This window comes from Phoenix dactylifera, unplaced genomic scaffold (assembly GCF_009389715.1).
Source record: "Phoenix dactylifera cultivar Barhee BC4 unplaced genomic scaffold, palm_55x_up_171113_PBpolish2nd_filt_p 000241F, whole genome shotgun sequence".
In the NCBI taxonomy this organism is placed as follows: Eukaryota; Viridiplantae; Streptophyta; class Magnoliopsida; order Arecales; family Arecaceae; genus Phoenix; species Phoenix dactylifera.
Genome location: NW_024067738.1, coordinates 519,686 through 544,671, shown reverse-complemented (window position 1 = coordinate 544,671; position 24,986 = coordinate 519,686). Strand labels below are relative to the sequence as shown.

Sequence of the window (24,986 nt, the reverse complement as noted above, 5' to 3'; positions counted from 1 at the left end):
GTCCCCAAGCACCTGGGGAAGTCAGGAGAAGATTTTCGGTACTCGCACAAAACTAAACAACCAAGTAATACTTCTGGCCAGCCTTTTCCGGATAAGATACTAGGTCATTCTATATATTGTCCATAACCCTTTTAAGCTTCAAAAAAGAGCACATATTCTGAGAAGAATCAGGGTTCTAGAGTCGGTATGGTACGATAAATATATCAATTTTGCTCTCGATACATTTCTCAAATAATTTGATTCGTGCTGATTTTTCTTTTAATTGAGGAAAAGATCTTGGCAAAATTGCCACAAATGAAATTGAGTATAATTTTTAGCCCCAAAAAATATTGGCATTACCATGTCAACATGGTGCACAAGAGAGATGTACGAAATTTCTAAACTTGACTTTTCCTTTTGCTAGAATGTTTTTATGTTTGAATCGATCCTCCCGATGCTTTGAAATAGCATGTAATAAAAGCATGCAAGTTTAAAAGTCAAGGTGGGTGTTCCTTGACGCCAAAGTAAAGGCTCGAAAATTGAAATGCCATATAATATTTTATTTTATTTATTTTTTAAAAATACAGTAGGGATGCTGCTTGGATTTAAATCCATGACCATTTCTACATGGAAGGTATACTACCCAGCTTTCCGAGCTAGTTTAAATCATCTGGCTGAATTGTGCACATTGAGTCGTACTCTAGAACCGATATCCATGCATTACTCCCATTATAAGCAAGGAGTGCTCGTCAAATAAATTTTCCAGTATTTCAAAATCACCATTTACTCGTCAAAGAAGCGATCACCTTGAGCAATGCTTATTTGATGAGATCCACAAGATTGAATGGGGAAAAAATTACATGAGATTGCAATCGGGATAGCTATAGGATTTGGATGCTGGCAGGAGTGTCAACAAAAGATAGTTCATTATGACATAAAGCCAGGTGATGTTCTTCTCACTGCAAACTTCTCTCCCAAGGTTGCAGATATTGGATTTGCAAGGCTTCGCAACAAAGAAAACAGATGTGTGGATGCCATTACCTATGTGCAAGGACCCATGCGGATGTCTATCTAGTCTCATATCAGTTATTCACTGGAGATCAAAACACTCAAATAATGCTTTCCGACAAGCTTTTTTGGATGAGATCATGGGTTGTTACAAATGGTATCAGAGCAAATCTGGCTCGTGACCTATGTAGACTAGTGGATACTGCAGTATGGGTATTTTTAAGGTGACTATGAGCTGATCTGTTTGCAATTAGATTTGAATGGATTTAAATCTTTAGCTTGATGAGGACGCTAGGGCTTAAACGAGAGGAGTATGTCATAATCCATACGAGCGTGTATTTAATCTCACATCGGTTATTCACTGTATAGATCTTAAGTATTTATATAGAATTCAAATAATATCTTTCGGCTAACTTTTTTAGGTGAGGTCATGGATTGTTACACTATGGATCGTGAGTGCGAAGCCTACGGCTTTGGGATGCTTCTGCCTAGTTGAGATGTTAGGGAGGAGGAGGAACCTTGAATTTACACAGGCTTGGAGAAGTGGTTCCTGAAGCAAGACCTTCAACGAGCAGTGAACCCGTTTGCATACATATGATGCATGCGACGCTAAATGGAGTGAAAGCACAAGAGGGTTGACGAGCAGGGAGAGTGCCTGTTAGAGAAAACTTTCACTTTTGGGGACTGAGAAACGATATTCTTAAGTACATGTATCACTTTTGTGTATAATGTTTTTTTATCTTACTTATTGAATGTTATAAAGGTGGTTTTTCAAGCGTTCTGTTATGAAAAATGAATGTTATTATGGTTCAAATACTTATACAGAGATGATGATAGCTTTCAAACATTGGAATGTATGGAGGAAACGATTTCAGAAATAAAATTTATCATGATTCATTCAGCTATATCGGTCATCCACATGAACCAACGCCAACAAATTACAAAAAAAAAAAAAAAAATCTTCTACAAACATCAAAATTTTAGGAGTCCCGTCAAATAATCATCCACCTGATTTAGCATCAAGCAATTATCAAAAAAGGTTATTTTCCTACGAACATCAGAGTTCTAGAATCCGAATCAATAACGGAGGATAGGGAATAGAAAATTTCAAGTGATATATACAACAAGAATTCACAAAAATAACAAGAACTCCCAATAATAAATTACAGAAAAAAAAACTAGAGGCGAAAGGACAATGTTGGTACAGAGTAGCCCGCTCCTCCTGAACAAAAATAAATTAAGCATTAAAATTTTTCAACATCCAATGTGGGACCATAAATCTAGCGCACCAACCAGTCTTAGGCCCTGTTTGGGGGAGCTGTTGGCAGTAGAGCTGTTGGAAGTAGAGCTGTTTGAAGTAGAGCTGTTATAAAAAATTGTTTACTGTTTGGTAACTATATTTTTAAAGTGTTGTGGCACTTTAACATATATTTGGTAAACAAACTGAGAAAGTACTTTTATATGACAAAATTACTATAAAGGACATTGCATAGTATTATACAATAGAGCATAATAAAATAGAACATATATTAATACATAATATACGATATAGTATAATATTACTGTAATATAAAATACTATTATTATAATATAGTAATATGACATTGCATAGCATAGCATAATGGTAATATAATTGTTAGAGTAAATTAATTTTCTATAATATAACATAATATTAAATTATTTAACGTAACATATTAATATATTATGATATAATGTAATATATATTATATTTATAGTATAATACAATAATAAAGATATAAAATATTATAATTATTAGTATTAATTAATTTCTCATAATATAACATAATATTAAATTATTTAAAATAACATATTAATATATTATGATATAAATATTTATTCATTGAAATGTATTTATTTATTATCTTATTTATTTTATCATTCATTCATTCATTTATATAAATATTTATTTATGCATTTATTTATTTATTCTTTTCTTTTCTTTTCTTTCCTTTTCTTTTCTTCTCTCTTTTTTTTCTTTTCTTTTCTTCTTTTTTTTTTCTTTTTCTTTTCTTTTTTTTCTTCTCTTCTTCTCCTTCCTTCCTCTCCCCCCTTCTCCATTCTTCTCCTCCCGCGCGGTCGGCAATGCCGGAAGGGGGCCAGGCCACGGCGGCCGCGGGAGGGGGCCGGGCCATGGCCGGCGGCGCTTGCGGCAGTCTCGGCGGCCGCGATTGGCCCCCTGGGAAGGGTTCTTCTCCCACGTGGCCGACAGTGCCGGATGGGGTGTGGCACTGCGGTGACGAGGGAGAGGGAGGGGGTGTGGCACTGCAGCGGCGAGGGAGAGGGAGGGGGTGCGGCATTGCAGTGGCGGGGGAGAGGAAGGGGCTGCGGTGGCGGGGGAGAGGGAGGGGGTGCGGTGCTGCAGCGGGGGGGGGGATGGGGGGTGGGGTGGGGGCGTGGGTGGGAGAGGAACAGGCGGTGAGATGAGGTTTTGGGGAGAAAATTTATTTTTAAAATGGGGGTATTTTGGTTAAAAATAGAGCTTCCCGACAAAGCTGAAAACAACATTTTCGGAAAGCTCCAAATTGGAGCTTCTCCCCAAAAGCTGTTTTCAGCTTCCCGCAAAAGCTGAAACAGCTTTCCAAAAATTTTACCAAACACCATTTTTTATCTAAAAGTAATTTTGGAGGGCTAGAAAGTGCTTTTTGGCCCTCCAAAAGCTCCCCAAACAGGGCCTTAGGCTTCAAACGGATTCGGGCTTGGACGCAACCCATATCAAACAATTCATATCAAAAAGGAACCAAAATCCTCAATTTATTCTTATTGTGCCATACATGCTTCATCCTGTAGATCATTTCTTTGTCAATCAGACTCTCCATACTTTTGAAACATGCAGAGCATATTCTACCGTTGGAATGAAAATTGGTGTTGAGATTCATTGGACTTGACAATGAATCTAATTTTATTTCTAATTTTATTCTATTTAGATATTCTTTCTAGAATAGTTATCCTTAATCCTTTGGTGGTTATCAAGTCTTATCATTTAGTGGATGCTGGTTTTTAAATTTACGTAGGAATCAAATAACCCACCCATGTGACATAAGAAAAGAGTGAGAGAGAGTAAGAGTTGTCCTGCTTAGTAAGGCATGAGAGAGCTTTTTCGAGCGGCTCAATTTTTTAATAGAATATTTTTTTCTCTTAATTATTTTTCTTCCAGCATCTCTTTTTTATTTTTTATTTGGTATTTGTTCTAGATCATGGGCTGGCACAGTCGATCTACTCTATGTAGCGTGCCATTCTACATGGTATCAGAGAGAGATTGGAGAGTGGTCAAACGGTTTGTGGCTTTAATAAGTTTTATTCGGAGCGCAGCTTTTGGAGCAACGACTTGATTATTCGTAGTTTGTGTGTTCGTAGCTCGGCGTAGTTGAAGAGCTTCCAATAATTCACTGTGCGATGGTGTAAGTGTGTGGACTCTTATTTTAGTAATTCAAGAGGTGAATCATCATGACTAATGCTACTATCTTCTCTCTTAATAGGTTCAACATGCCTAACGTCACCAACATCAATATGGTTGTTTTGCTACTATCGCTTCACTCTGTAAGTTGAACATCTGTTATTCAATTTGGAAGGCTATTGTCAAGTCTTATTTGAAAGGGCAAGTTTATGGGATATCTTAAATGACTAAAAGGCAATGCCGACAAATACTCTCAAACATGAGGTTGCGAGAAGATAATAACAGGATATACAAGTTTTATCGTGGATGAAATCTAGAAAGATGATGTGAATTATTCATGTTTCAGTTAATAGAAAAAATTATCTCCATATCTGAGATATACAAGAGCCAAAATAAGTGTGGGATATTCTTGCGGTTGTCCACTTAAGTTCTAGCAAGGTGAGACATCTTAAACAAAAGTTGCCTGAAAAGTGGATTTTTGTTCCAGGCTTTTCTAAAAATCCGAGAGGATTTCGTGGGAGTTGTGTAGAGATGGTAGTTTCGGGTCCCATGGTATCTTTCCGTGAAACTATCTTTGTGAAACCTTACCGGTCCGCCGTTGGGTCGAGCTTGCTCTCGGGCACATTATCCCCCACCTATGATGATGGTGTTTGTGCTCCTCCACCGACGAGGACTGCTTAATGGAAGAGCTCGGCTTGGTTGTTAGGCTGCGCTCGTTGAGCATCGGCGTTGATAGGGAAGCATTGCCTGGGCTCCCACCGGCGTCAGCATTTGCAAACAAAGCTGTGAGGATCCGTACAGACGTATGTTTAGTCCTATATCGATTATTTGCTGGATAGATCTTGGATACTTATACAATTCCAAATAATATCTTTTGGTTAGTCATTTTGGATGAGCTTATGAGTTGTTACAAAAGTGATGGCTCCTACTTTTTTTTAGAGTAAATATGGCCTTAATTTTGTGTTTGGCAGTGCTGTAGATGATGTTTATGGACTGGATCGGCGCTCTGTTCTCCCAAACTCTGCATTGTTTGATGTGGATGAGAGGTTTCGTGGGTCTGGATTGCCGCAACATCGCTACGTGGATGCAAATTTATTGGAGTCGTGGCTGAAGGCCTACCGATTGGATACTAGAGCATCTTATTCTAATGGTCTTCGTGCCACAATGGAGAATTTAGTATACAGAGGCGAAACTACCGGTGCCGATGTTCAAGGATCGTTGCTGCCCTGTGTCCCTCAGAAGGTTCTCCAATTCACGCGAATCAAGGATGTTTTTACGTCATCTCGTGGTTCCATCAGGGCCCTCGGGAACTTCGTTACGGCTACTTTTGAGTGTTCTCATGAAGACCTATGGATTCCTGACACCTAACCCCAGGGCCGAGCCTAGGCGACCGAGGCGGTCGCCTAAGGCCCCGGGCCAATGGAAGGCCCTCGGGAGGCTGACCAAAAGAAAGCAAAGGCCCCATATAAAACGGGATCTGAAGCTGGCTACGAGTCTTTCCCCCTTGATGGAAGGGAGGTGGAGAGTTTCCTGGCCAGGGGCAATTTGGGAAGTTGGGGACAATAGTTTTGTTTTGGGTGGGGAGAGGGAGAGAGAGAGGAGGGATTTGGTTGGCTTGATAGACGCCTGAAGCCACTCTTATCTTTCATCCCTTCTCTATTTTGGTTTTGGTCTTGGTTTTCCTTCCCTCACATTACTCCTGGTCCAGCTGGGCCATCCGGAAGAAAGGTAGGGGGATTGGAGATGGACTTCTTGGAGGGTGGAGATTTTTTTAGTTTTCTCCTTTTGGTTTCTTCTCCCCTCTTGGGTGGTAGAGAGAGAAAAGGAGGGAGGGGGTTGAATGGCTGCTGTGCTGTGATGTTGCAGTTGCCGCTTGGGTACTTACTTGAAGGGGAGATGGTGGGATGGGGTGAATTTTCCATAATGACCCTACTTTCTCTTATAGAGAGGTTCCTTTATGGACAAATTCTTTTCTTTACCTTGATCATGAAGTGCCATGGCATGACCTTTTTTTTTTTTTTTTTTTTTTGCTGAAAACGGGTACTTCATACAGTACGGGTACGAATACACCCAATAAAGTCAAAATACAAAACCTCACGGAGTGCCAATGGCAGCTCCGCCTCCCCTGCCCAGAGGGCATACCCCGAATGGTGGGCCACATGGCCAGCCACCCAATCGGCTGCCCCATTGGCCTCCCTGAATACATGTGTGGCCAAAGTGGCCCCTCCCTGACTCATCATCACAATATCACGAATCAAGGGATGGACTGTGGTCTCACCCCCCAATCCCCTCTGAATCCATCGGACAACAGTGGCCGAGTCCCCCTCCAAAATAATCGAGCTGGCCCGCAGTACTACCCTCGCATGTCGAAGGCCTACCCAGGCAGCGTGCAACTCTGCTCCAGGCACCGATGTATCAAACAGCTGACAACCACCTGCGGCCACTACCCTGGAGTGTGGGCCTCGTATGACAAAGCCTGCACCGCCCCGCGCGCCGCCATCCAGAACCGACCCATCGAAATTGACCTTGAGGAAGCTCAGGGGTGGGGGCTCCCAGGTGAAAAACACCAACTGGGAAGCTGCCGAAGCAGGGGGGAACCCCAGGTGTCCCGAGCTGTCAAAGGTCTATCTGTAAGAAAGGCGGGTCTGAACTCCAAGGCCTGTGCTCGAGCAAGCTCTGCCACAAACCTCGGTGACACCCTGCGCTCACCGAGAGTGCGGGCATTCCTTGCCAGCCAGATCTGAAGTGCTGTGCAAGTAGCTCTAATGCCCACCTCGCGGGTCCGTAAACTGGCTAACCACTGCCGTGTCACCCTGAGAAACTGTAGCCGCTCGCTCCGGGCCTCCCGCGGGATCCCAGCCCACTGCCATGTCGTCCGCGCCCATGTACACTGGAAAAGCACATGGTCCGCTGACTCCTCAGCTCCGCACGTCCCGCACTCAGCTGGGACCCCCCAACCTCGCCTGCTCAGCTCTGCTCTCGTAGGAAGTCGGTTCCAGAACACCTTCCATAGAAAGAGAGCAACCCTCGGATGAAGTCCCGACCTCCAAATCCAGGTGCAGTCCGGCCCCGGCTCATGTCCTGACTGAAATGGGATGACCTTTTCACGGTAAACAGTATTGCCAAGCATTATCTCAGTTATTTAATCAGTTTCATGGTCTTTCATTTAGAGTAATTATTTTTATGTGCTTCCATTCAAGAATTATATTAAATTGAAAAAGCTTCTTGTCTATCTTTGTTAGATTCATGTATCTTTGTTGAAATAATGTACTTGATAGCTATCTATTTTTATATATTTTTTAAGTATTTTATATTTATTAAAAAATTATTATTAAAAAAAAGAGGTTCCGTTCATTGGATATGCCTTAGGCTCCATAATGTATTGAGCCGCCCCTGCCTAATTAACCCAAGGAGTATGTTATCAAATCCATTATCCGTGAGCAATACCTCAATGAAAAGGCCACCTTCAACCTCAACCCATCTGGCTGTTCTGTGATTTGAGGATCTAACGGTGATGCAGAGCTTCTTGGCCACACGATCATTGTTGATTTTTATGGTGGCTGGGGAACCTATAGTGATGGTGCTTTTTTTTTCTGGCAAGGATCCCCCCAAGGTCAGACTACGGTGGTTCTTGGGTTGCAGCACAGGCAGCTAACAATATTGCCAATGGACTTATTTGTCGTTGTATTGCGCATGTAATGGTTGATGCTCTATTAACCAATAATTATAGCAAGTAACTTAATGTTTGTTCGAATAAGTTAGATACTAAAAATTTTGACACGGTAACCATAGAGTTAATACTGTAGAAAAGTGTTGACGAACGTCGTCAATTTTAACACATGCATAAAAAATGATGAAACAACAAAGAAGTTATTGTTCGGGCTAGTGAAGAAGTTCTACTATATAATTATTGGTTTAATAAGTTATTACACATCATTATTACTACGACAATGTTATCAATGGTTACTATGGTATTTTATGACATCGACAAGTTCAATAATGTTGGTATGGACTTCGCAACGAGGAGAGTGTTGAGATTCATTGCCAAGTTCTAATCCTATCAAGATTTCTGTCTAGTTGGTCATTAGTTGTAATAATTTTAGGATTTTATTTCTAGTTTTATTCTTTTTAGATATTCTTTCTAAAATAATTATCATTGTCCTCTAGTAGTTATCAAGTCTTCTTCTATGTAAGAAAAGAGAATGAAAAAGAGTGAGAGTTATTCTTCTCGTGAGACGTGGAAGAGAGCGATTTGTGTAGGACAGAGTATTTTTGTGGCTCAATTTTTTTAATAAACTATTTTTTCTCTCTTCTTAATTATTTTTCTTCCAGCATTTTTTTTTATTTTTTGTTTAGTATTTGTTCTAGATCTTAGGCGTTAATCTACTCCACGTAACATGTCAGTCATTTTATGTTGGCATGCTTTAACATCCCTTATTGTGTAACATGAATTTGTTTAGAGTGGTTAAATGCATCGTCATAACTTATCTTTCGGAAAAGTCAATTTTTTGAATACAAAATTAACTCGGTTTGTTTGGTTTCTTTCTCATTTCACTTCGAGCCTTCCTGCCTGCTTCTTGATGACCTTGTTTTATGGTCAGACGTGGTCAAACGCGGTTGCTTGCTTGGACCGTTTTATTGTTTTGACTTTATCCCCAGAGCTTCCTGTCTTCCAGCTCTGTGTTTCCCAGCTCCTGTGATTATTTAACTGAAAGAAAGCCTTAGTATTGTCTCATTTCTCTTCATCAACCAGAGTCATTAATAGCTTCTAGCTTGGACGCTTGAAGATTTAGGAAGTATCTTTGTCCTCTGCAATACTGATCAAGCCGGTAAGTCTTGCCTCTGGCCTTCTTTTTCCTCTTGATATATGCTTGGCTTTAGAACGGAAGCAATTACAAGTAGTTCGTGATTTTTCTTTGAGATCCACTAGGCTTTTTACCGAGACACAGTCCATACATAGGTACCTCAAGCACAGCAATTTGCACAATTATTGTCTTATGCATGCATCAATCATGACATTTTACCTTCTTTTTTTTTGAACGTTTGTTCTTAAAAAGTAATTTGGCCGGATCTCAAAGCCCAGTTTTTTCTAATAATATCCCTATTTCCTTAATCACCATCTGCTCGCTCTCCCTTGAGGAAAATTCCTCTCTGTTCATCCATTAGTTGCTTCCCTTACCTCCACATTTCTTTGTGTTATAGATACAGATCCCTCTCAACCAAGATGTCTGAAACTGCATTCGATAGAGTCGCTAACAGTGCATTCGATAGAGTCGCTAACAGTGCATTCAATACAACGGCGATGGTCATGATCAGTAAGAAACTGCTCTTCATAGTTCAATATATATTTATCATCTTATAGGCCAGAAATCTCATCATATTGCTGTGACATATTCTGCAGTTATTGCAGTTGCAGCTGTGGGCGGGTTGGTCTTGAAGGTTTTCATTATCTACAAGTGTATCGAGAAGCATGGGCTGCCATCAATAAATTTGAACACGAGTGGAGCTAGAGAAGCAGCCACATCACAACCTTTCGCTACAGTGCCATATTCGAAGATCGAGATGACAACGGTGGAGGATTTTCTCGAAAATATTGCTCGAGAGAAACCCATCAGGTTTTCACCTCAGGAGATAGCAGGTTTCACCCATAATCAGTGCCGGCCCGAGCGTTAGGCGACCGAGGCGGTCGCCTAAGGCCTCAGGCCAATGGAGGGCCTCCGGGAGGCGTGACCAAAAAGGAAGCAAAGGCCCCATGTGAAAACAGGAACAGGAGCTTCCCCCTTGATGGAAGGCTACGAGTCTTCCCCCTTGACGGAAGGGAGGTGGAGAGTTTCCTGGCCTGCAGAGAGGCAATTTGGGAAGTTGGGGACAGTAGTTTTGTTTTGGGTGGAGAGAGAGAGAGGAGGAGGAGGGATTTGGTTGGCTTGATACACGCCTGAAGCCACTCTTATCTTTCATCCCTTCTCTTTTTTGGTTTTAGTCTTGGTTTTCCTTCCCTCACATTACTCCTGATCCAGCTGGGCCATCGGGAAGAAAGATAGAGGGATTGGAGATGGACTTCTTGAGTTCTTGGAGGGTGGAGATTCTTTTAATTTTCTCCTCTGGGTTTCTTCTCCCCTCTTGGGTGGTAGAGAGAGAAAAGGAGGGAGGGGGTTGAATGGCTGCTGTGCTGTGATGTTGCAGTTGCTGCTTGGGTACTCACTTGAAGGGGAGATGGTGGGACGGGACTTTTATTAATTGGATGGAGTGATTTTCCCATAATGCCCCTACTTTCTCTTATAGAGAGGCTTCTTTCTGGACAAATTCTTTTTTTTACCTTGACCATTAAGTGCCACGGGATGACCTTTTCTTATCCTGCTCTTGCTTGACATGGTAAACAGTATTGCCCAGCATTATCTCAATTATTTAAACAGTTTTATGGCCCGGCAATTACATTTCTGTGTTTCCATTCAAAAATTATATTAAACTGAAAAAACTTTTTGTCTACTTTTGTTAGATTCATGTATCTTTGTTGAAATAGTGTACTTGATAGCTATCTATTTTCATATTATTTTTTAAATATTTTATATTTATTAAAAAAATTTATTATTAAAAAAAAAGGCCTCATTCATTGGATTCGCCTTAGGCCCCCAAATGTATCGGGCCGCCCCTGCCCATAATTACGGTAAAAAGTTGGGCTCGGGCGGCTTTGGAGAAGTTTACGAGGGAGAACTCCCAAATGGCGTGCCCGTGGCTGTTAAGGTCCTTACGGGAAGCTTGGATAAGACAGTTCAAGAGCAGTTCATGGCCGAAGTGGGGACAATTGGGAGAACATATCACGTCAATCTGGTGAGGCTCTATGGCTTCTGCTTCGATGCCACCGTGAGAGCTCTCGTCTATGAGTACATGGAGAATGGTTCTCTCGACAACTACTTGTTCCGCGAGGATCGCAAGATCGAATGGGGGACACTGCATGAGATTGCAATTGGAACAGCTAAAGGAATCCGATACCTGCATGACGAATGCCCGCAGAGGATAATTCACTACGACATAAAGCCCGCAAACATCCTGCTTGATGCAGACTTCAGTTCGAAGGTAGCCGACTTTGGCCTAGCTAAGCTGTTCAGCGGGAGGAACACTAATGGAACCATGGCAGGAGGAAGAGGGACGCCAGGCTATGCTGCTCCGGAGATGTGGATGCCCTTTCCGGTCACATACAAGTGCGACGTTTATAGTTTCGGCATGCTGTTGTTTGAGATAGTAGGGAGGAGGAGGAATCACGACACCAGCCGAGGAGAAAGCCAGGAATGGTTTCCCAAATGGGTCTGGGAGAAATTTGAGAATGCGCGTCTGGAGGTTGTGGCATCAGTTTGTGGAATAAGGGAAGAGGAGAGAGAGAAGGCAGAAAGAATGAGTAAGGTGGCCTTGTGGTGCGTTCAGTATCAGCCAGAAGCAAGGCCTCCTATGAGCAAGGTGGTCAAGATGCTGGAGGGAGAGATGGAAATCGCCCCACCATTGAATCCATTCCAGCATTTGCTCGCATCTGGGACAGCTACTCCTAACTGGAGTGACAGCAGCACGGGCTCAACAGCAACTGCAGAAACAAGTGATGATAGCTCCAAACCTCTGACGAGGATGCATGAAATAGAGATGGTAATTTCGTCGTGAATTATTGTATGTCCATTTTATATAAGGCATCCAATATTTTCATGATGAAGATTTTATGTACAAAAATAATTTATGAGGAAGTTGATGTCTCTATTTCTTGAAGAATACAAGCTACTTGTCTGGTTAAAGGAACCCCAGAAATTTTGAAGAGGAATGCCAGAATTTGCATGAAAATGTAAGTACATTCGACAAGCCTAATGGTACTCAAAGTTTCAAAACAATATGTCAGATTCTTTTTTTAAAAAAAAAAGAGATAAAAGGTCTATAGCTTTCCTTTGATTGATGTGTAGCGACCAGTTAGTTTCTAAATAGCTACATTCATGTGTAATAAATCGTGTTAATTAATTTGTTGCTCTGTTGGTGCCTCTAAATTTTTTATGGGACATGTATTGCTTCTATTTTGAACACAATCAAGTTACCCGGAGGCTTCGAAACAAATTGTTTTCCTTCCCACTGCACCCCTTATCTGGAGACATTTTATTACAGTTTAGAATCATGCACAATCTCGTCTATTATAGCATATGATATTGGATATCACAGCTGCTACATATTGCATGCACAATCTTGGTATGATAGCACAGCTGCCGCATATTGAATGCATAATCTTGGTATGATATTTTAGATCAATTTTCAAAAATCATAGGATCTAATTGTCATATTCAAAAATAGTATTTATATCAAATCATAGGATTTTGCAATTGTATTATACTATATCTGATCCTTAGTATTTTTTCCATAATCATGGAATTTTATTGTTGTATTCTACTAGGGGGCTCAACTTGTATATAAAGCATATCAGTACTATGAACAAGGCAATTCAAATCATATGTCCAATACAAATTTTTAATGGTATGAGAGCGGATTTTTTCTTGATCAGTCAACCCTTCTTTCTTGTCTCCTATCATCCTCTTGGTGTTTGTTTTCCTTTACCCTTTATTCTCCATTTCATAATCATGGCCTTTTCTACTGTTATTTCCAATCCTAGTACTGATATAATGTCACCGATCTTTCTCCACCACTTAGATAACCCAGGCATGGTCCTGGTCTTTCAAGTCCTCACTTGTGGCAATTATCTTTTATGGAGGCATGCCATGAAGACTGTTTTCTTAGCTAAGAATAAAATTAGCTTTATTGATGGCTCGTTTGAGAAGCCTGACAAAAGCTCAATAACACTTGATGCATGGCAACATTGCAACACAATGGTGCTTTTGTGAATTTGGAATGCAGTCCAAAAAGATCTTGTGAGTAGCATAGTCTATTGTGAAACTGAAAAAGAGGCATGGAAAGATTTGGAGGAGCGCTTTTCTCATGGTAAGGCTACCCAAATTTATCGTAACAAATCAGATATCTCAATGCATATTGAAGATCAATCTTCTATGGCTTCTTATTTTACTACACTCAAGGCATGTTGGGATGAAATCAATAATCTATATCCACTTTCTACTTGCATCTGTAGTGCAATGAAAGAGTTGAACCGGATCTCTCAAGATGAACAGGTTTTTCAATTCCTTATGGGGCTCAATGACTTCTTTTCAACCGTTTAGAGCAAAATACTCACCATGGAGCCACTACCTACAATAAGTAAAATTTTTTCTCTGATTTTGCAAGAGAAGAAATAGAAGGCACTGCAAGTCAAACCAATGCAATCTTTTGAAGGCAACTAACCCATATATATCTTTCTTCATCGAAGAAGGCGCTACCATAGTCATTCAGCAATGGAATCTTTCCGTCTATCCGCAGATCAATCATTCATTCTAGCTGACATAACGCTCAATGGAAGCTGAAGCTATCTTGCTCACTTTTTCCTTCTTAGGGCGTAGGGGGAAGATAAGAGACGACATGACTACGTCAAGCTTTGACAAGCATAATTCTAGTCACTCCGGTAACCAACAAGGAGGACATGGCTGTGGTGGTCGAGGACGACCATGCTGTAATTACTGCAATAATCTTGGTCACACATGTGATACTTATTACAAATTACATAGCTACCCAAACTACTGTGGAGAAACCAAAACTCCTACTCCTGCTATAAATCATGTTACCAATAGTGATAATCCTCGTGGCCCATCTATTGTGCCCTAGCTCACACCAGAGCAGTATGTCTAATTGCTATGCATATTAAACATCGATAAAACCACCACTTCCATTAACATGATAGGTATTCCTTCCAACTCACAACCTATGATATGGATAATTGACATAGGTGCTTCTGACCACATGGTCTCCAACTCTAATCTTTTTTTATCACTTGAACCTTTACCAACTCGTCAATCAATTAAACTACCTATTGGAGATACAGTTCAAAACTTCAAATAACCCAAAAAGGAAGCATTAAAATGTCTCATTTCCTTGAGTTAAAAAATATTCTTTGCGGACCCACTTTTAATTAAAATTTACTATCCATTAGTAAGTTTACTAAAACACATGATCGTGTTGCTATCTTTTTTTCTGACTTCTGTGTTTTTCAGAACCTGTCAACAAGGAAGCTGATTGGTCTGGGTAAAAAAAGGATTGTCTTTAGTACTATAAGGATCCAGTTTCTCCTACTTCTACAGCTTATTGCACCTAGTTGAGTCTTTGGCATAATCATCTGGGTCATCCGTCGGCTCCAAGATTAAAAGTTTTAGCCCAAGATATTTATGTTTCTCTTTCTACTTTTCAAAATAAATTAGATTCTTGTACTGTTTGCCCTCTGGCCAAATAAACTAAAACTCCTTTTCCTACAAGTACTTTTGTTACTTCCTCTATTTTTGAACTTATTCATATTGATATTTGGAGAGGTTATTCTCTTCCATCTCATATTGGGGCACATTATTTTTCAATAATTGTGGATGACCTTTCACGTTGCACTTGGATTTTTTTTACGCAATTCAAACAAGAAATATTTTATTTGCTTAAGAAATTTATTGCTTTTGTAGACAACTAATTTTCTCGTAAAATTAAAATGGTTAGAAGTGATAATGGGATGAAATTTATGGATAATCAATTGCAAACTTATCTTGATTCTTTGGAAATTATTCATCAAACATCTTGTGTTGGCACGCCACAGCAAAATAGTATAGTTAAGCGCAAGCATAGACACCTCCTTAAAGTAGCCCGAGCATTACGTTTTCAAACCACTACCAATCCAATTTTGGAATGAGTGTGTTTTAACTGCCGCTTAGCTTATTAACTGACTTTCTTCTCCCATTTTAGGTGATAAATCTTCTCATGAAATGCTTTTTGATAAAAAAACCCTTTTACCACCATTTATGTACCTTTGGATGTCTTTGTTTTGTTCATATCCAAGCCAAAAATAAATTTAGATCTTGTGCACGTAAGTGCATTTTTTAAGAATATCCCTATTCTTATATTTTTCTTGTATATTTCTCTCTTCCCCCCTTTAACTAAGACGGTTCATCAAATGGTACTTTTCTAATCACCATCCTACACCACATACTTTCCCATTATTTATCCATGTAAAGTACACATGTCGAATTTTAGTGAGAAATAATCTGAACCCAATCATATTTAGTTAAGATTTTGTCAAATTTGACATGGGCACATTCCTGAACCATAACCGGCACCCCCAAAAACCTGGCAGCCCAACATTGGAATTCTTTTTCTTGGAGACATCAAGATGTAAACCTCCATCCAAATTACATTCCATAGAGGCACACTTCAAAAACATAAATAAATAGCTAAAAAAAGTACCTCTCTATATTTGGTATCGTATTGCAAATATTTTCTTACATTTCTAATTGCTGTGATGTTAATCTTGCATTTTGTATATTGTTCAAATAGGTCTAACGTCCACCCAATTCCGATCATGCCTTGCTGAAGATGCCCACATGGCAAACTCAATGGAGAAAGTTATATATGATGTGGACTCAGGCCCCAAAAATAAATAAATCTAGTAGCAACTCCACAAATACCTCACTACCAACTGAGTGGCAATTTCACAAATACCCTGAATCATGACCCACGAAATCACCCTTTATATATTCTCAGCATTGAAATTTCTCTCAAAAAGCCAAGAATCCCTCTCCTCTCTCTCTCCCACTCGTCAACAGGAGGGGCAAAATGCAAGGTTTATAAATATCTTGAGCAACGTGCAAAAATACCCAAATTTTGACACAAAAAATACCCCTTCCCAACATCAAAATTTCTTCCAGAATTCAAGAACCTCTCTCCTCTCTCCCACTCGCCAATAGGAAGAGGGGCAAAATGCAAGGTTTACTAATACATTGAGCAATGTGAAATCAAGAACAATTCACTTTTTTTTGTAATATGTTGAGCCATGCACGAATTGCAGGGTTGACATTACCGTAATTCAAAATGCAGGGAGCTAATTGCAATTCCATAGAAAATACAGATGATATTTTTTTGGCTATTTTAACCCAAACAAATAAACAAGGCAAGATCTGCATTGCAAGTGATCTGAATATGAAATTCTATGCTTGCTATTGCTGATTAATGATGACTAAACAGTCCAAAAGAAAACCCAGAACAAAGTTACACCAACTCCCATAGAGCATAATTAAAAAAAAAAAAAGGCTTAACAGGTGACCACATTTGCGACAATAATAATCCTATTTGTCAAACATTTACACCTCAACTGGACTGATGCAATGTAATTGGCACTGCTGCATGGTGTTAAAACTAGTTGGCCATTATGAATGGAGACCCCCTTCAATGCCGCCTCATGGTCATACAAATGGCACTGGTGATACAGATTATCATTACGTCCACACATCAATATCACAAACAACATGCCGCAAATAACTAGAGAACTGGATTCAGATATGAGCACGAAAATGCAAAGAAACAAAAAACAGAGAGATGAAGGATGTGTCTTACATTTAAGATATTACACAGCTTGCCCTTTGCTGGTAGGTTCTTTTGGTTTACCAACTTTGCCACCTTCCATCTGCAATGAAATGATTCTGTTAACTCAAATTGCATCCAAAAGCAACAAAAATAATTCAGTTTCTTCCTTTTTTTCGATTAGATGATAATTTTTATAATAATTTGAGAATGCTGGGTTTTATTAAAAAAAAACCTGCTTTTCAGTAAAGACACTCATCAACACCAAAGAAGTGAACTCATCCCCCCTCACAACAAAAAAAAAAAACCACAGAAATGCGGAGAACTGTCTTACTTTATATATTCTATAACTCCATCTCAAGATGATGAAAGACAACATATTACAAAAAAGGGTGGCCTGCCACTGTTACCATACCTATGCAATAGGCCTATGACAAAATCCTCAACATTCTTGTGCAGGCTGCAAAACCAAACTTCAAACCAACCCCAGAAGCCATACAATCCTAAGAAATACATGAATGAAATATTCTGCAACTAATGTTAAATCATAACAGAAAGTGCATCTTTGCTGTAAAAACCTGGGGAAATCTAGGATGGCAGACACAGCTGGGAGATGATTGTCGCCATTTAAAAAGTAGCTTAGCATTTGATGGCATTATGCAGTGTGGTCTGCATGGTAAAAAGTTGGCAAAAGCTGAAGAACTCATGGCACTTTGCAGCATGGACATCCTAGCAAACAACTAGATATACTGTAACAACTCAGGACCTCACCCAAAATGGCTAGCTGGGAGGTATTGTTTGGATTCCTTGATCCTGTATAAGTACCCAAAATCTACCCAGCGAATAACCGATGTGGGACTAAACACACGCCCGCACGGATCCTCACATACTCCCCCCGTTCAAGCCCTGATGTCCTCGTCAGGCTAAGGGTTCAAATCCATTCAAATCTAATCACAAACACCACGATCGGTCCGTGGTCAACCCCAATGGATCCGTGCTGCAGTGTCCCCTAGTCCACATAAGTTATGGGTCGGGTCCGCTCTGATACCATTTGTAACAACTCAGGACCTCACCCAAAATGGCTAGCCGAAAGGTATTATTTGGGTTCCTTGATCCTGTATAAGTACCCAACATCAACCCAACGAATAACTGATGTGGGACTAAACACACGCCCGCATGGGTCCTCACATACTCCCCCCGTTCAAGCCCTGACGTCCTCGTCAGGCTAAGGGTTCATATCTATTCAAATCTAATCACAAACACCACGATTGGCCTATGGTCAGCCCCAATGGATTCGTGTTGCAGTGTCCCCTAGTCCACGTAAGTTATGGGCCAGGTCCGCTCTGATACCATTTGTAACAACCCAGGACCTCACCCAAAATGGCTAGCCGGAAGGTATTGTTTGGATTCCTTGATCCTGTATAAGTACCCAAGATCTACCCAGCGAATAACCGATGTGGGACTAAACACACGCCCGCACGGATCCTCACACATACCTAGTAATTTCCCCTGGGAAAGCTAAGACAGAAGATCAGACATCTATATGCAGCAAAGACACCTTACCATTCAGGTCGGAAGATCTGAAGCCACTTATATTAATTATCAAAGATAATATGCACATGCAGACAAGCAACCAAGAATGTGCAAGCAAGAACCTCAAGCCTGATACTTTCAAATAATAACACTGGAAATGGGATTTCATATTGCTCTTGAATGGCAGTTCATGCATGGAAAGGAATCCAAGGTGCTCTTTGTTGATGAAAGATAACAAGAATAGAGACTGTTCTTATCTGGAGATGCTCATATCTTGCACACAGGGTACATCATACTGAATCATGGTGCTCAACAAAAAAAAAACATCCAACATTCAACCATGTTTTATGTTGACAACTTGACAAACTGAATAAGTAATGCAAAGATTTGTCTAGAATTCCTGCAACCAAGTACTCAAAAGATTACAAGTCAACAGATTTGAAAGCAGTGCAATTGAACTTTAGTTCAAGATGCAGGTAACAAGAATATCTCAGAAGTTCTAGTCTATCCATTTGCCCCAAAGCATCTTCTGAATAGCACAAGGAGAAAACAGCTCCTAATTTAGTGCAATTGGATTCAGTTCAAACAGCTTCTAATTTAGTGCAACTGAGCATAGATTAAGCAGTTACTACAAGACCAACAAGCTGTAAGATCCCAAGCTTATGACTTGAAAGAGTTTACATACAAGAGATAGAATCAACATGAATAATAGAATCAGCTAATGAGTATCTATTAGTTGCACATTAGCATATCACCTATGTGTAGATGTCATGTAGCAGAGAACATATGCAAGCAAATATCTATATGCCTCATGGAAAATGGAGCTACAAACGGATGATAGTAATTGCAGGATACTAAACAAATTGTGCATGACATCTTTAATTTAACTCTGAAACAGTTTAGGGTCCAAAAAGCAATTGACACTTTATTAATCATGATCTGATATTGACAGCAACATATAAGAATGCAAGACACGTCTCGTTGTGATATAGCACCTATTTCTGATTTCCAAAACTTCATGATGGGGAGGAAATACTCCAGCATACATTGCAACTAGTTAAATTGAAACGTGCATTGCACGTGCAAATCATTTGATTATATGTGTGCATCATTTGATATCAATGTCTCTTAATTGTTAATCTACAACACGACAACAGTCAATGCAATATAAGTAGAAGACATGTTTATGCACATAAAAAAAAACATTATTGTCATAAGAAGTATACATAGTTGATGAAAATATTAGTTAGTAACTTCAACATCCCTAGTTGATGAAAGTATGAGTAACTTCAATCCCTACATGCTGTAGCAGTCACCTGTTAGAGTAAGTGGCTCATATTGAGGTATCCTTATTTGAGTGGTACATTGATATTCTAACAGATCGGAGCGAAGCGACGGAATATGTTTATCTTTGGAATAATTATGTAGTATTTTATTGTAATAGGGATGCTGATAGGGGTTGGGACTCTGGGGCTAGGGTTTAACTATAAATATCTTGTAATCCTTGTTATTTGAGAGATAGTGAAAGTTACGGTCGTTTCACTCCCGTGGACGTAGGCACATTGCCGAACCACATAAAATCCCTATGTTCAATTCCTCTTCCTCTTCCTCTCTCAATTTTGTGCATGGTTCTGTTCGCCGTTTGGATCCTGTGTTTTGCGCAACAACCGGTATCAGAGCTGCAGGTGCTGTTCTTCATGTTGGTGTTTCTCTTCACGCTGGGGGATCTATTCGCCGTTTGGATCATGTGTTTTGCGCAACATCACCTCTATAATCCCTTTAGATATTACACATATTTCATTTACCAGATTCCCCTAAATTGGTTCAACTCAAATGAATGTCTATACAAGACAAGGATGAAAACCATAAATGTAGGAAGAAACCTAACATGCAATATGAGGATAAATAACAGCAGATTGAGATTTCGAAGCCAAGGTGAAAGCCAAGTAAACAAATAAACAAACAAACTACCAATCAATCAAACTAAGGCTAATGTCTTGTGACAGCAAATGTATCAAAAAGATAACATGATGAAGCTTACATCAATCCATAAAATCTGATAAGCATGACCGCAATCACATATTACATCAAAACATGGGTTATCAAAGATCCTCACATGCAACCCCAAAACACAAGGAGCCAAAAAACCTGATCATCGAAATGGAAGATCCCAATCTCATAAAACGAGCTAAAAGTGGGAAGAATATTGATTATCTAAGACCATAAGAAGCAAGAATTCACTATTCAAAGATATAAGATCTCTCCCCAAAAAGTAAGCATAATACTTACTACTCAAAGATGACAGCATCAGCAGGAAAAAAGAAAAGAAATCACCCACAGGAAGAAAAAGCCAAAAGATAATTCTGAAATAAAGGAAAGCACAATTGACGCTATGCTTTAACTTAGTTTTTAAGTAAAAATTATAAGGCAAAATGGCAGACAATTACCATCTCAGAGAAACCTAGTTCAACTCTCAGAAACTACCATAAGCTCCTCAAGATTTTGAGGGATCGTAATCATATTTAAGTTTTTGCCACGAAACTGAATTACTTTCACTCAAGGATGATTATAAGAACCAAAAGATTAATACTTTTATACATCCAATTTCTTACTTAAAGCAAATAATCCTGAGAAGAATCAAAATAGAGACACCCTCACTTTAGAAATCAAGCCAGATCTCTCAATTAAGCAACAAATGACCAATAAAAATCCAACTCTTATACTTCCAAGTCCAAATAATTCCAAGACAATACACACTCGTAAACCAGCAAAATCAGAAGGCGAAAGAGAATAGTAAAAAAACTCTCAACAATGGACAGCAAATATCACAGTCGAATTCAAATTTACTCTAGGAAAATCACCGATTCACCACCCCCACCCCCCCCCCCAAAAAAAAAAAAAAAAAGAAAAGAAAAGAAAAAGAAAACAAACACGAACTTTCTATAATTAAAAATCTAAAATTTAAAAAAGAAAAGCTAACCTTTCCGTTGTTCTCGTAGTAATCATTCAACGCCCATTGATACTTCGATCGGTTCAACCCAAACCAATCCGCCAGGTAGTCGTCCAAGCTCGAATGCACTGCCAAGTAGAACAACCACACCACACCTAACAAACCCGAAACCCCAAAGAACCGACAACCAACCACACAAACAAACGAGAAAACCTCAAAAAGATACCATCTTGGACTTTGGCGACGGCGTCCCAGAAGAACCCAAACACGGATCCCGACGGCCGAGCGGCCGGCTTCTCGAACTGCTGCGGCGGGACTTGAACCGGTGGGGGCGCCGGCGGAGTTATACTGACGGACAGAGGAGCCACATTTCTTGGACTGGGGCTAGGTCTCAGCTTAGGACTAGAGCTCAGGGGCCTCGGGGCCTCGGAGGACTTGGGGGTCGGCGGCGGGGTGATGAAGACGGTGTACCGCCCCGCCTTCCCGATCACCGGCGGCGGGGCCGCCTCTCGCGCCTGCGCGGCGGCCATGGTGCAGACGGGAGTGGGGATTGGAGTGGAGACGGCAGAACTAGGGTTAGGGTTAGGTTTTGGAATGTAGAGAGACACCTCGTGAGAAAGCTGGATTCGCCATTGGTGGAGGAAAGGGGCTTGGGCTTTTAAACGGCATCCGATGCTCTGGTTTGGCCAAGGGGACCTCCGTTCTTGGATTTTAACTCTTTTTCACCTTTTTTTTTAATGCGGTTGTGGATGATTTTGGTCTCAGAATTGGAGTGAATATCGAGAATGCCACTGTGAGTGGAATGTTAACCTTGACGTAAAGACAGTGAGGAGTGCGGAGATTAATCGAAGGGGTAGTTTTGTGAATTTGTGGAAGAGAGTAGCTTCAGATTCGGGTTTTGATGTCCCGTTCGTACCGCGTCCTGTGTTGGGCGCCACCTGCTGGTCTCCGACAGGCGACAGGGGAATTTTGAACTGGGCTTATACTGAACCGCGGAGGAGAGTAAGCGCATTTCTTTGTTTCTCGTTGGCTGGAGCCGCTGCAATTGCGTGAATTGCGATGATAAACGATAAGCCTGACGAAAGATCATGACCGTCTCTTCCATCGGCTAATTGAAATCTGAATTTGGAAGCAACTAAGCAACATCTGACATGCAGACTGCAAACAACTAGTGTTTCATTGTGGCATGGGATTCAATAGGAGTGTTTATTCTATTTTTTCATAATTAACTTTAAGCATATTTTTTTTTCAAATAATAGTAGCAGCAGCAGTAATAATAATACCAACACATGTAAGTAATCATGTTTATCATTGTTACAAGTCTAGGTGGTGAAAATGAGTTAAGGCCTAGACTTGTTCCCCGTTAAATATTGATTTAATTTTTTCTCATGATAAAGTGTGAGTGGTGCGGACCGAAATCATCTTACACATAAAGAAAAAAGCAAATATAGTTTATCATACCCAAAATTTTACATGCTACATAGAAAAAGTGACAAATTCAATCCAACCCCATAATTATTGGAAAAAAAAAATATAGAAATAGTGCTTTTATAAATTTGATTTATACGAGTTTGAAGACTGCATTGTACATTCTTGTTTGTATACATTTGAATTATATTCTTGTTTATACAGCACTCATGTGCATGCCAAAACTAATTCTAATTAGGAGTAGTATTAGAGGAGAAAATGCAAAAGATATTGCTGGAGAAAAAAAGGGGGGGCAAAGTTGAGGGGGAAAAGTATTTTATGAAAGATGCTTTTCTTGTGACTCTTTTTCATTAGCAAGCACATGGCATGTTCTCAAAAAAAAAAAAAAAAAAAAGATGCACTGATATTCTTAACGTATCACTTTTATCTTGCAACACAAATGTGGAGAAGCTCTAGTATTGGTTTTTCATATTCAGGCCCTTTAGCATGGCTGAGCCATGAGCTTCTGCTAAATTTTGGGTTAGTTATACAAATAATGCCGTTTGTGCTAATTTTCAATTTTGGAAGAATTATGTAAGCTGCTGCAAAATTTACTAGTTTTGAACTTTTAAATCTATGAAGGAGTACTTCAACATGCTTGATGGCTGCTATTGGTAGGCATTGTTAAAAAAAAAAGGAATGGAAGGGAATTGTATTTCTGTTTGTCATTACAATGTATAGGAGCTGCATTTATATAGTACTAGAAGACTGACGAAGTTTGGTAAGATTGACTATATTTGGCACAATCAATCACAAATTAATCAAAATGAAGTTTAGTAAGACCGACTAAATTTGGCACAATCAATTTTTATGGAGGCCGACTATATTTAATACAATCAATTACAAATCATGGCCCTATAATGATTGGCATCACTCGAACACCTCAAGCCATTTCTTGATTATATTCATTGGATGGCACTAAAAGGGCGACAATGTATGACACTTGCAGAGGCATGCAAGTGGATTCAAGATGTCAAAGAGATGGTTTACAACCATCTGGAGTAGGGGCATTCTTTGAGATCAGAAAAAGAACAAGGGCAATATTAGACCACAGTAGGGACAAGGTTGAAGCACTAGTCTCCCAAGAATCTCCGAGCCCATAATGGAGGATTTTTATATCATCAATCTATGTAGTCTTTGCTTTCTCCAAGATGGGCCACACTGTATTTTTTGTTTAAGGGCTAAATACTCGACAGATCTCACAAATTTTTTATGGGATCATTGTTAAATCTCATTCAGGACGAGCCAAAAGGGATACAGTGTTATTATTATTATTATCATTTGAAGGAAGGATTACGACCACATGGATATTGTTAAAGTAGAAGCAGCCCATGATGAGATCGAGAATAGAGATTAGAGGGTGAGAGAGACACCCACTGGATGAGAGCGAGCTGCCTGCACGCCCACCGATGCGCCTGACACGCGATGGCCGAAATGGATTCGTGGCTCCGCCGTTGGAGTGGGGGCTGGGGATCAATGCATCTAGGGAGCTGGACGGCCTGGACGAGTGAAGCTAGAGAGAGAGAGAGAGAGAGAGCCAGAAGGGCGACAATGTATGTACTGCACAATTGTACTATTTTGTCACGGTGCATCCATTGTTATTGTGCAAGAGAAAGCCTGTTCATACCCTTAATTTCGTATTTACCACCCCAAATAAGCCGAATTTATGTAACTATTTTCACAAAAAACCAATAAATGGCCAAACAACTTGAACCCTAGGTTGTATGGCATATATTTCTCAACCTAGCCTCGGCATCAACCAAGCCACCAACTACGGTAATCGATCGGATTGCTGATCTCGATATCGGTCAAGTTGCCGATATAAGTAAATTGGCCGACCAGCAACAACATGCTGCATATCTCCAATTCGAATGCAGTTAAAGCTTGTCGAAGATGTTGTTATTTATGAGGTGCATTGCAGAGCGGATATAGCTTGTCCTGTACAATTGAGCAGTTAATGCACAAACCATGCGATTGAGATATGCAATGTGTACAACGTACGGATCATTATATAGCAATTAAGGCCCATTTCCGCCTTACTCAAGAACAAGCATCAACTCTCTTTCTATATAAGCAAGATCCAGAGAACCTTCGGGTACACTTGGCTAAGCTCCTTTTTACCCTGCAACTTTCTCAAATATTTATTATTTTTTTCAAAAATTCCATCTAACCTAAGCATCT

General features: G+C 40.0%; 2 protein-coding genes across 3 annotated transcripts; one reads left to right on the top strand and one right to left on the bottom strand.

Moving 5' to 3' along the window:
• Positions 1-11,031: 11,031 nt before the first annotated feature.
• Positions 11,032-12,289, top strand: LOC103718031 (rust resistance kinase Lr10-like). Its single transcript, XM_039117568.1, has one exon. It carries the CDS (start codon positions 11,036-11,038, stop codon positions 12,047-12,049), a length of 1,014 nt encoding a protein of 337 aa, XP_038973496.1. The 5' UTR covers positions 11,032-11,035; the 3' UTR covers positions 12,050-12,289.
• A 4,148-nt stretch (positions 12,290-16,437) lies between these two features.
• Positions 16,438-22,024, bottom strand: LOC103698625 (calcium-dependent protein kinase 27-like). Of its 2 annotated transcripts, none has more exons than XM_039117567.1 (4): positions 21,565-22,024; positions 21,369-21,466; positions 16,889-16,958; positions 16,438-16,803 (listed from the first exon to the last, which is right to left on the bottom strand). In XM_039117567.1, the coding sequence occupies exons 1-3, from the start codon at positions 21,866-21,868 to the stop codon at positions 16,899-16,901; spliced, it is 462 nt and encodes a 153-aa protein (XP_038973495.1). In that variant the 5' UTR covers positions 21,869-22,024; the 3' UTR covers positions 16,438-16,803; positions 16,889-16,898. The 2 variants fall into 2 exon arrangements, with proteins under 2 accessions (XP_038973495.1, XP_038973494.1); XM_039117566.1 differs by having other exon boundaries at positions 16,438-16,751.
• Positions 22,025-24,986: the final 2,962 nt, after the last annotated feature.

Excerpts from the sequence above, each read along its gene's own strand:
- LOC103698625 (XM_039117567.1), bottom strand. The coding sequence starts at position 21,868 with ATGGCCGCCGCGCAGGCGCGAGAGGCGGCCCCGCCGCCGGTGATCGGG. Across the intron at positions 21,467-21,564 it reads CGTCGCCAAAGTCCAAGATG|TGCATTCGAGCTTGGACGAC; the intron begins GTATCTTTTTGA and ends TCTACTTGGCAG. Across the intron at positions 16,959-21,368 it reads ACTACGAGAACAACGGAAAG|ATGGAAGGTGGCAAAGTTGG; the intron begins GTTAGCTTTTCT and ends ATTTCATTGCAG.
- LOC103718031 (XM_039117568.1), top strand. The coding sequence starts at position 11,036 with ATGTATCGGGCCGCCCCTGCCCATAATTACGGTAAAAAGTTGGGCTCG.